We start from the raw sequence: 13,280 nt of genomic DNA on the forward strand, positions 1-13,280 counted from the left end.
AGAAACGTAAAGGCTTAATTCCCCTTCTGTGTCGCCCACTTCCATTAAATTAAACCAGAGAGTAAGATTATGACATATAAGGGACGGTCATCTGCCAGGTCTGAATGAAGCCAAAAACAGCAACTGCAGGACACAAGGACGTAGGAGAGAGAGGGATATTGATAGAGACCAATTTACTGCACAAAAAAACAAACCTGAGAATTATAGAACATATAAAATAATAAAAGAACAAATAAGAACATATCAAATAATAAAATGTGTACAGTGTCACATTTTCACATTAGATGTGGTGTGGGGGTGAACCCGCAGGGGATGAAATTGTGGGGTTGCTGTGTCCCTTCACTCTGCTCTCCTCCTACATGGTCTGCTGTTAGAGTGCGTATGTCTGTGTGTGTATGTGTTTGTATAGGTGTGTGTGTGTGTGTGTGAGGGAGGACAACACGGACTGGCTACAGCTGTTGAAGAAGAAGCCAACACTGACAACACTGATATTTTAGACGTCTGGGATTTTTACATAAACTGTTATGACTGTATTGATTAAAAAAAAAAAAAAAAACAAACAATAATGCGGTGGATCCACTGAGTAAGCAAATCAACAGCACCACAGAAGAGTTAACAAATGCCAGAGTATTTTCTACAATAAATGCATTAATTACAGCAGGACATGCTTCAAATGTACACAACACTTTTGACACACAGAGAACATATAGCGTTCATGGAGCTCCACATACAAAGCATTGGGCTTACTCAATGTTTTCAAGAACTATATGGTTAATGAAGCCATCAGCCTAATGGCTACCTAGCTAGCAAGATCATTTTACTAGTTAAGGCTAGTGCATAGCCAACATCAATAAAGCAAGTTCGTCATCAAGTAAAGCAAAGTACATTAGCCAACAACACACATCCATGTTAATTATAAGCCAGCTAGCTAGTTTTCCAAATATTCCAAGATACTTCCATTTGCTCCTCAGAATTAAATAATATATAATTATATTATACTATAATGATTATTATTATGTAATATTATAATGATCAAATTTTTAGATAATATTATTCTAATTATTTTTATAATTATAACTGCGTGTCAAATTCACAGCTTCACATTTCATTCCTTGCAGGGCAGATTTCCACACTTCTCAACCCTCCTGTTACTTTCTGTGGGAATTGTAATCGGTCTTGTGGAGGTAAATTGCTGCTTTGGTCTCACCCAGCAAATCAAGTACAGCTTGCTTTTCATTAAATTTCTGCAACAACGTGTGTGACAGGGGCTTAGGTCTCGATTTCGCGAAATCGAGAACCGAGACAATTATAGTGCAGACTCAGGTCCCATAACTTGGAATCGGAATCAGGGTCAATGCTGGAATTTCATCAGCCCTAAGTCAGCAGTTAACAAACGATATAACCTACTGCAGGTGTATTCATATCATATTACATGTCCCTTTCTGACATGGCTGGGGGGGAGTATATTTTAGATTTTACTATTACTATTACTACACGTAGTAATGTTTTTACTCAGTGGAGGTTAAAAATTCTTAATTAGAGAAGTCTATTCTGATTAATTAGGAGTATCAGACTTCCCTGTACTTTGCCCCCTTGATTTGTAGTAATTAAGTGATGTTGCTATAACAACATAATCATATTAAGGTGCCAATTTATTAAAATGAAATGCCACCAAATTAATTCATTTTTCATCACATTTTTTAAATCAGAATGAGAATCTTTATTTTTCCCCAGAACCAGATGGACCAGGGATTTCTCTTGGTGCAGGTGTCAACATAAAAACGTTTTCAATAATAGCAGGAAAATCACCGAACTCTGCAGGATTGCGGCCCTCCAAGACTCAATTATAGACGATTGCTGCTTTTTTTTACTATGCGTGCATTTACGTCTAGCTCGGCCCTGTTAGCTAGCTATTACGCACTTTTACACTTCACCTGCTGCTTTGTGTTGCATTATGGCACAGTACTGTTCATCACCAACCTACTGAAAATGAATGATTCTAAATATGCTTGGTGGATTCGTGTACAATTACTACACACTACAAGTCAGAATTAGTGTTTAGCATTGAACTGCAACACAGCAAACGTGTGTTAGAGCAGGGAAAATCCCACACTCTGTAAAGCAGTGGTAGTGATATAAAACATGTACTAAAATTAGTAAGATGTTTTGTCCTGTACATTTATTTTTGTCCAAACACACTTGACAGTCTCTACGCATGCAGCCAGTCTTATCCTTTTGGCATCACTCAGTCACCCTTAATTGTCCTATCCATGCTCCGCCCCCAGATACGTTTGTTAATAGCAACTGTTGGAAAAGCCTTACTAAATCATGCCAAAATTTCCATTCAATCTAAAATTGGAGTGCATAATCTACAGTTGTCCCCAGAATATTTGGAGTGTGTTATTAATTTTAAACAATATTTAATGCTGTCACATGCAGATTCAATTATAAAAAGTAGATTAAATTAAATATTCTTTCTTTCTCTTTCAAATGCCATGCAGGCAGTTTCACCATGGCTGTGTTGTTTGTAATCTGAGGGAGTGCACAGTCTCTGCACTAATTAACCTGCCACCTTAAGCCAATTACTGAGAAGGAAAAACACTGGTACACTTGATCCCTCAGGGCCTCCATTAACCATCAGTTACCAGCACTGCAGTACATTCCACTAGTACATACTGTGTATCTCCACTGCCTGAACACAAAAACAACCAGCTCTGCCTGGAGCAGTAGGAAATAAACATGCTCTAGGATAAGCCACTGCGCTTACTGTCCAAGCTTTATATATCAAACTTTAGCCAAATAAAAACGATTCTAAAACTAAATATGGTGTATGATCACCTTGTATAGCATTTCATAGTCAGAGTCGTCAGGTCAGATTTCAGTTTTTCAGACCACATCATATATCGTTCTGTATTAATTTCACACACACAGGCTCAAAAAGAAGATCCAGCTCAATGTTTAGATCTCAAAGTCAACTTTATACTGATGAAGATGTGACAATCGTAGATCATTCACTCACATTCTCAGATGACGCATCCTTTAGCAAGTTTTGACTGACTTCTCTTTGAGTATACTTTCAATGCGCTCACAGTCATCAGATTTATCCACTCAGGGAAGCGATCCGGAATTACAAAATGTTCTTTCACATGTTGTGTGTAATTACACTTTTCCACCAGAGAGGTCCAAAATCCCCAAAACTTACATAGTGCAGCTTTAATGGTTATAACCTTAAACTATCCCCGAAGGGCAGACACAGTTTGGTTGCATCCATACATTTACAAAAGGGCTTTAAAACGCCAGCTTGATCGCACAGCAGTGTTGTTTCTCATGCCAGAACAATAACATTAGCTTAAATTTTACAGGACAATAAGGTACATCATTCTTATTTGTTACGTAGAGCAATAACTATATGTCATAAACATCTACATTATAAAAACAATGTAATTTGACACTATCAATTGTACGTAATTTGACACTTATGAGTCTAGGTTTAGTGAAAAGTGAGAAAGCTTTAAATGATTGTTCTACTCAAGTTTGGCTAAAGCCTTCCCAGTTAGCTAAGTGCTATTATCACACAGTGCATGCAACAGAAAACAACAAGTAACATACAGGGCAAGAAATCTGCAGTAGATCTCTGTAGCAGGTGTCCTTGCTGTTTTTCAAAAGCATTAAGGGGGGCCAGGTGGTCATGGCCATTCTTAACCAGTTGCTGACCCCCCCTCCCAGTAGCACCCACCTTGTCTACTGAACAGCTAAAAGATTGATTGTAGACAGTTCAAACAACACTACAACGTGGCTGATACACTATGTAAAGCATTGTTTTTCTATTAGGAAGTGAACTCTGCAACTTTTCATTAAATTCAGATCATTTCCTCTTCTACAGACACAAAAGTGGTTTGTTTACAATTTACACTTTGAACAGGATTTGTTTCAGTGCGATACAAACGTGAAATAAACCATGTTAAATTACAACATGCCTTTGTTATCACCTGCGACAAAAGCAACTGAGGGCTAAAAACATCCTGATGGGACAATTTCCATAAACCACATTGAGCAAATCAGGCCTGATGATGCAACTGGATGCTGTAGTGATGCTTCACGTCTGTCTGATCTCGGTCTGTAGAAATGGGGTCAGACTGTTGCATGTGCAAACTCACAGACGCACAGAGGAGAAGAAAGAGGAAGAAGAGGATAAGTCTTCTTCTCATCGGCTTAGCCTAATGCAGCAGCAACTTTTGACCTTCTTGTACCTGCTGCAGCGATGAACTCTTCTTTTTTTTCCTTGGCTGCTCGAAGCTTGGCTGCAGTTTCTGCTTGCAATTTTGGTCGACGCTGTAATGAGTCCAAACTCTTACAGCGTCCAAAGAGCCACAGTACAGCTAATGTGTGTCTGGCACCGTTCTGCTGTCTAGGCCATAGATATGCAGGGGTTAAGCCTGAGAAACAGGCCTGCCAAGGATTCATCCGTCTACAATGGTGGCACAGCAGTTAGGGGACAAAAGCATGCATGGGTTGAGCATTGGATTCAGGGGGGGAAAGAAGTCACAAATTAAATGTACAGTTGGCACAAAAGCAATTGTTAATTAGTTTGTTCTAAACTCGTTTCAAGTTTTAAAACAATGTTTTTAATGATATAAAATAAATTTTCTTGCAGAAAAGGTTTCAGGTCAGTAGTGAGGATCTGTAAGAAACATAGATGCAAGCTCTGCCAAACACAGCACCACTGGAGTTCATGATAAATATGCATTCAACCCGCAGATATATAGGATTACATTTTTATTGCCAAAACAGAATTAAGATAACATGAAAAGAGAGTCATGTTTCATGAGCAGTCATTTTTGCATAGTTCTTCGCTGAATAGCTTTCGTACAGTGAGCTTTCATACAGAGAGTCTACAATTTACACGACAATTGGCAATCATCAGGGCCCAAGCACCTCAATACTTAGGAAGCCACTTATTGAACACACTGATCTTCTGACCTTAGTATAGTCAGCAATAGGTTTTTTCACAAATAAGTTAAAACACTTATAAAATAGTACAATTGCTGGACATGACTTGTATTTGCATAGTTTTTGAACTCGATGAACTACAAATTCTACAGCTATTGCCATGTTTTTAATTTAAAAGTGCACCAGAATTTTCATAAAAATGGTTAAAATCTCTGAAATTTTCTCATAGGACCAATATTGCTGGACACTACTAAAAGATTGATTTCTGAACTTGTGTTGTAATTACATTTAAGGTGTGTCCAGAATGTTAAACAGAGAAAGCTTCTTAACATGAAGAACAAAGTTATAGTAACACATAGTAACATTTACTGCTTTGTAACAAAACCTTGTATGTTCTTTACAGGATAACTTGACAAAACATTACTCTAAATAATTACCCCTTACAGTTTATTAGCTGTCATATCTGGTAAAAATACTTGAATTGATTAATATGACAAGTGATTTTAACCCATAGAACTGCAGCAAACTTCAGTGATAACACTTTTTCGTTCATGACTAGTTTCCTGGTTCACCAGAAGGTCATCCATTTGAAATGAACTCTATTCACCCTTCAAAGGAAGCTTTGAGTTACAAACGTGAGAGATACAAAACTCATGGCAGACCAGTCAGGCCATGTTCTACAGCACGGACTCAAACACTTTTGTGTGGATTGCCTTACCATTGTCCCTGGCTTTTTTTATAATGCTGTAGCTCCTTTTCATCATGGACAATGCATTGCATTCTGCACATAATCCACTGACCTGGCAACCCTTTAAACCACAGACAATGGCAGCTGGAGTCATGGCAGTTCATGGAGATCAATCCCCTTATACTACACTGCATTAAGTAATTCTGTTCAGGAGAAGTGGAGAAACAAAGATATCCTTTTTGCTTTAGTTAAAAAGCACATTGGGTCATTTGTCGATTAATTACATGAAAAGGCATCATTGCTCTTTTTGTTTTTTGCCCTAGAAAAGTTTTTATACTAGAAAAGATTGCTGTCCACTCCTCATATCTCTCTCTCCGACTCTTTTTCATTCATTCAAAAGTGTGAGCTGTTGGCATTTGTTAGGCATTTCGTCATTTTCATATCCATATTTATTTATTTATTTGACAAAAATTTCCTTCTCAATTTAGTCATGAACAATTCCACGTGTTATCCAGGTCTTCTCCTTTCACACAACGCTGCCAAGCTGGGAGGGTGAAAGCTAGCATGTGCTTCCATGTGAAGCTGACCACTGCATTACATTACATTACATTACATTACATTACATTTAGCAGACACTTTTATCCAAAGTGACTTACATCTTGGCAAACTGCTGCTAACACAACATCACTGGACACTATAACATGCTTGGAGGAGAACATTCATTTCCAATTCAACATCACCCTGACTGATGGGAGGAGAGAGAGGACCAAGTTTGTCCCTTGTGGGTGCGTTCAAGGCCGCTTTAGGTATCACGTGGGCATGTACACTGTACAGTTTCTGGCAAGAAAATGTCAACAATATCTACTATGTATCGCTGTTTATGTGTGACACTATTGGCAGTAGGAATGAAATGTTGGTAGGAACAAAATTTCAGAGTAGATGCTGAGGACCTCAGAATCTGATGTCTATGATTGGTTCAAGTGATTCACTATATAGTACTTAATTTGCATAAAAGTTTACAATTTTTTTTTTTTTTTTTTTTGCATTCCCATTGGAAATGACTGATCAAACGTCGCTCTGTCACCTGCTAAAGTGAACATATGGTTAGGCAGTTGCACCACATTTTTATTATGCCATCTTCTCTCTTTACATTATGAGAATATTTCATGATGAACGGAGCAATAGAAATGATCAGAATATCAAAAAATCACTTAGAATAAAATTTTGAATAAAAGTGTTTCATTAATACAGCTTAAAGCTATGAGCATGATATTTCACTGCCAAAGTAGCCTATATGATATTTCATTACCAAAGTAGTCTATATGATATTTCATTACCAAAGTAGCCTATATGATATTTCATTACCAAAGTAGTCTATATGATATTTCACTGCCAAAGTAGCCTATATGATATTTCATTACCAAAGTAGTCTATATGATATTTCATTACCAAAGTAGTCTATATGATATTTCATTACCAAAGTAGCCTATATGATATTTCACTGCCAAAGTAGCCTATATGATATTTCATTACCAAAGTAGTCTATATGATATTTCATTACCAAAGTAGTCTATATGATATTTCACTGCCAAAGTAGTCTATATGATATTTCATTACCAAAGTAGCCTATATGATATTTCATTACCAAAGTAGTCTATATGATATTTCATTACCAAAGTAGCCTATATGATATTTCATTACCAAAGTAGTCTATATGATATTTCACTGCCAAAGTAGCCTATATGATATTTCATTACCAAAGTAGTCTATATGATATTTCATTACCAAAGTAGTCTATATGATATTTCATTACCAAAGTAGCCTATATGATATTTCACTGCCAAAGTAGCCTATATGATATTTCATTACCAAAGTAGTCTATATGATATTTCATTACCAAAGTAGTCTATATGATATTTCACTGCCAAAGTAGTCTATATGATATTTCATTACCAAAGTAGTCTATATGATATTTCACTGCCAAAGTAGCCTATATGATATTTCATTACCAAAGTAGTCTATATGATATTTCATTACTAAAGTAGCCTATATGATATTTCATTACCAAAGTAGCCTATATGATATTTCACTGCCAAAGTAGTCTATATGATATTTCACTGCCAAAGTAGCTTATATGATATTTCATTACCAAAGTAGCCTATATGATATTTCACTGCCAAAGTAGTCTATATGATATTTCATTACCAAAGTAGTCTATATGATATTTCATTACCAAAGTAGCCTATATGATATTTCATTACCAAAGTAGTCTATATGATATTTCACTGCCAAAGTAGCCTATATGATATTTCATTACCAAAGTAGTCTATATGATATTTCATTACCAAAGTAGCCTATATGATATTTCATTACCAAAGTAGTCTATATGATATTTCATTACCAAAGTAGTCTATATGATATTTCATTACCAAAGTAGCCTATATGATATTTCACTGCCAAAGTAGTCTATATGATATTTCATTACCAAAGTAGTCTATATGATATTTCATTACCAAAGTAGTCTATATATTTCACTGCCAAAGTAGCCTATATGATATTTCACTGCCAAAGTAGTCTATATGATATTTCATTACCAAAGTAGTCTATATGATATTTCACTGCCAAAGTAGTCTATATGATATTTCATTACCAAAGTAGTCTATATGATATTTCATTACCAAAGTAGCCTATATGATATTTCACTGCCAAAGTAGTCTATATGATATTTCATTACCAAAGTAGTCTATATGATATTTCATTACCAAAGTAGCCTATATGATATTTCATTACCAAAGTAGTCTATATGATATTTCATTACCAAAGTAGCCTATATGATATTTCACTGCCAAAGTAGTCTATATGATATTTCATTACCAAAGTAGTCTATATGATATTTCATTACCAAAGTAGTCTATATGATATTTCATTACCAAAGTAGTATACATGATGTATGTTGGGATGGCAATCTCTTAACCACAAACACTAGTACAAACGCTGCTGTTTGTTAATATTTTGCATGCTAAACTGCCAAAATCATATACTATTAAGATTAATGCACAGATTATACTTCATAATATGGCTGTTTAGCAGAAGTGACAGTATTACTCATGGCATCATGCTCTTAGAATTTTACTCTAGGCTGTCTAAAGGCCAAAACAAAGGCCTTGTACATTACCTGAGAAGGTGAAGCATAAAAATGTTCATCTGAGAGAGAGAGAGAGAGGGAGGGAGAGAGAGGCATTGCTTTTCTGAGATAGGAAACCCTCAAATTTCCCCTAAAAGCCTTACATAAGGAAGATCCTAATGGATTTGTTTCCTGTGGCCTTACGTAATAACACTGGAAGCGCGAAAGCACAAAAGCCCTGTAATCATCTGCACTGTTTCATTGTTAGGTGCCTAGCCATTTAGTGCGTGTGTGAGTGTTTACTTCATGCTGAGCTCTTTTGAATACCTTTCCTTGTAGCTGTTTCCTCTTACAGCAGGCAGACAGAGGTACAAAGATTCCAGGTAGGATATAAGAGCTGACAGGTGGCTTAGGTGTCTCCTGCAGGTTGACATTTGACCCAGGTAGTCTGTCCTTATGCATTGTCGGCACGATTCCATCATTTAGAGTAGCTTGACATGAAACAGCACATTGTAGAGAAACGTATAAACTCAGATTTTATTTACAGTAGTGCTGATAGGAACCAGGAGTGATGATGGCTACAACATGAACATAGCCATTTTAGTAACTAACCAAAGTGAGCAGTGAATCTACATGTGCTTGAGTTTTTCTATAATATATCAACATATATATATATATATATATATATATATATATATAACCCACCCACCCAGAGGAAACCGGGTTCTCTGGTTTCCTCCCACAGTCCAAAGACATGCAGTCAGGCCAATTGGGTGTGCTAAATTGTCCCTAGGTGTGAGTGTGGGAGTGACTGTCTGTGTCTGTGTGTCTGCCCTGCGATGGACTGGCGACCTGTCCAGGGTGTATCCTGCCTTCCGCCCGAAGACTGCTGGGATAGGCTCCAGCTCCCCCCCGCAACCCTGACGGAGAAGCGGCTTAGAAAATGGATGGATGGATGGATGGATGGATATATATATATATATATATATATATATATATATATATATATATATATATATATATATATATATATATATATATGTATATATGTATATATATACTCTATAAATGTGCACATTGTAAGAGGTGAAATAAAATAATTGAAACATGACATGAATGAAAAATTGCTCTCTGGCACATCGAATTTAAAATGAAAAAGCAGACAGATTAAAGTAACAGTTATAACTGTACTGGGATGTCTTCACTCACCTATCAGACAAATTTATAGAACCATATGTAATGCATACATGTCCATTATTTGACACATATGTGTATGTACACAACACATATTTACATGTATTTTAAAATATATGCCTCACCCTTTATGATATATGGACATATAGGACCATATGTCAGATTTCTGTATGTGTGTTTACATTTTCCCGCGACCCTGACGGAGAAGCGGCTTAGAAAATGGATGGATGGATGGATGGATGGATGGATGGATGTTTACATTTTAGCTCTTTAATTTTACAGAAATGTGGAGAAATCTGTGAGTTTGCCTATTAAGGACTCCACATTAACCCACTTATTAATAGTAGAGCATGACTTGAGCCTAAAAGCTACAGATTATGATTTTTGGTTTCCCATGCAGATTAACCCTAAAGCCTAAAAGACATTCACTGGTGAATGTAAACCACCATTAACGTTGGCTTGGCTTTAACCCAAGTCTGTAAAACCAGATCATAAACAGACATTTGGTCTCAGATATTGTCTTCAGTAATCATGATGCAGAAGGACACGGTGGAAGATGATATCAGCCTTCTTTTGCGTGACAGCACTAACGCACACTTGCATGAACGTCGGCTAATAAACCAATAAAACTGGTGCAGTAGCTCGCCTCATTCTCGGTGCCGCCCGTAGTTATGACGACAGTAACGGTGAAACCCTCAGAGCGCCATTGGTCAACTTTGCCCCGTTCAGCTTTCTGACGGGCCTGTGATTGGCTGACGCCCCTGTCAATCAGGGAGGAATCGATGAATATTATAATATACAACCTCAAGGCTGTGAATCGTGTTTTTAGGGTCAGGACGTTCAATGGTCTTCCTGGTGCTGCTGTTGTAGCGCCAGTTTTAGAGAGATGGGGATGAGTCTCTGAGTTTTCCTGTGGGTTTCTGTTTGAGCTGGAAGTCAGCTATGGTGTTGTTGAGGCGTTTTGTAAGCCGTGCCTTTTGGACAAATGAATGCGGTGGTTGGATTTTAGCACAAAGTCTCATGAGGAGTTAATGTAGCTCGACACGGGAATCGTTTCCCCTTCCTTTAGTGTAGTTTAGCCATACAGCTTGCCTTCCTCCCGCCGAGTTTTTTTCCCTTTTTATGCCAATTCGGTGACCTTTTAAGATGAAGAGGGTAAACAGTTTCCAAAGGTGAGTCAGATAACAACGTGCACATGTCTAGAAATACTAGAAATTGTTATTTTTCATTTAACCAAAGCTGTGAATCCGGCTAATTCCGCTAACGCAGCTAGCTTTCCATGTACAGTGTGAACTCGCCTCCTGAACGGAAACTGCGGACTAGTCATTCATTCGGCGACCAGAAAACGCTTTTGCGATTATAGATGTTTTCACGAAGTGTCGAAAGTCTGTATTAAGTCAAAAATGGGATTGTAAAGCTAAGTTAAATAGGTAGCGGAGTAGCTACACAGCTAACTGGTTAACGTTACAGATGTTGAGCCGGGAGGAGCTGCCCCTCTGCAGCAGCGCACAGATCCATCATCAGTAATATTAGACCCAAAGTACAGCATGTGTGTGTGAGTAATTCATATATATGACATAACGCCATTTCTGTGCTCCGATCATTCGCATTTGTTTCAGTAGTTGAACAACTGGACGGAGCTGTTTTTCAGCTCCTCGTTAGAATGTTACCGTTCCACCTTAAAAGGCGCCCCAGAAAGTAACTGCTGTAGCTACCATTTAAGGTGCAACGGGAAATTTCGAGCACGAAGCTGGAGAATATAAAGCCAAATTCAGCCTGGCTGTGACAGGAAAGATAAAGCTAAAGGATGCCAAAGAAAAGGCGGCTGATTTGTGTCTTGCTTTTCTGGTTTTCTTTCTTATTTATTGTCTTTTTTATTATCGATACTTCCCAGTCTTCATATGTGTGCGACGTTACATCACTGAATTGCTTTCATAGATGGTCCGCTGTATGTAACCTGTATGAAACCTTTATGTCATCTGGCCTAATTTTTTCTTGTGTGTTTTTGTGTCTTTACAGATTCATGAACAGCAGAGCTACTGCGAACTGTCGCTATCGACCCACATGCTACGAACATGCAGCCAACTGCTACACCCATGCGGTAAGACACCTCTCATCCCCCCTGTCTGTTACCTGCCATATCACCCACTCTCATTACCTGGCCTGTCACATGGTGACCCGAATATGTGACCCGATGGATTACGTTGGCGCATGCTGCCGGGGATAAGCCTCGGTAATGATTAGTAGCATCAGGTACAGGTTTAGATCACCAGGGATTACATAATATCCGAAAGGCAGCATATTTCAGTACGACACCTTGGATTAATGCATGAAAATGAAGGAGAAAGCTGTATGAAGTGTCACAAATGCTTACTCTGCTCTGATACCCCTTGTTCGTACGGATCGTATGTCTGAAATGGAAAGATAACTGTACTCCCGCATCCACTTGCATAGTATTGCACAGCTGTTCGGGAGATGAAGCTTGACATATTTTTTTTTTTTTTCTGTACATTTGTCCATTTTTGTCCATAACAGAATGGCTGATGGATAAAAGTATGTCACAGAGTTATAGATGTTAGTATCCTCTATGATGAAGCTGGAACTATAAATCTTGTCAGTTTTTATAGGTACAGACATAAACATTGGGGAATACTTTGTACATTTGATTTTTGGCTGCATCATTACTCTGAACAGTGATGTGGGAAGTGCTGCACTACATCACTGTTCCTTTGGGACATAGAGACTTCTGAGTCACAACCACAACATTTCTCAGATATGCAGAAATAATGAGTTATTTAGAGTCAATACGTACCATAAAGGTTACCACCAGTACTGGAAAAAAGCCCATAGTCAAGTACAAGGTCAGCTTGTCAAGTTTATGCCTGCAAGAATAGGTGGCGTATGAATGTCCACCACAAAATTATCACATGCTTGCCTCAGACCTTGTATTTGTAATTAAGTAAGCTCAAATAGACTTGTGTGGTTTCTGACACTGCATGACCTACTGTTATTTAAAAAAGAAAAAAAGGTAGGAGTGCACTGCCTGCTAAAAAACAGTAGTCTCTGTCATCTAGAACCCTGAGAATGTTCCTTTGTCTGTTTTTATACTTAACAGTGTGACTTTGGAGTGAATTGTCAGTAAGAGTGTGCACGGGTACTAAAGTGCTCAGTTAACCATTCCAGGTGTCAGTATTGAAGAGCTGAAATTACCATATTGGAGTTTGTTATGTTCCATCATAGGAAGAATGAGAAAATATTAAGACCTGTTGCCAAGGATGAGCTTAAGGAGTTAGAGGTAGTGTGGGTTAATAACTAGATGAACAA

General features: G+C 37.7%; 1 protein-coding gene across 2 annotated transcripts in view; it reads left to right on the forward strand.

Annotated features, from left to right (window-relative positions):
• mmd (monocyte to macrophage differentiation-associated) overlaps positions 1 to 13,280 on the forward strand; it is a 41,440-nt gene that overhangs the window by 13,405 nt on the left and 14,755 nt on the right. The window contains exons 1-2 of one of the 2 annotated variants that reach the window (XM_017708106.2): positions 10,771 to 11,128; positions 11,976 to 12,057. In XM_017708106.2, the coding sequence (XP_017563595.1) occupies positions 11,103 to 11,128; positions 11,976 to 12,057 (108 nt within the window). In that variant the 5' untranslated portion in view covers positions 10,771 to 11,102. Of the gene's footprint in view, positions 1 to 10,770; positions 11,129 to 11,975; positions 12,058 to 13,280 lie in introns of those variants that run through there. The other variant, XM_017708107.2, reaches the window with a different exon arrangement.

Source organism: Pygocentrus nattereri, chromosome 1, assembly GCF_015220715.1.
Source record: "Pygocentrus nattereri isolate fPygNat1 chromosome 1, fPygNat1.pri, whole genome shotgun sequence".
Lineage (NCBI taxonomy): Eukaryota > Metazoa > Chordata > Actinopteri > Characiformes > Serrasalmidae > Pygocentrus > Pygocentrus nattereri.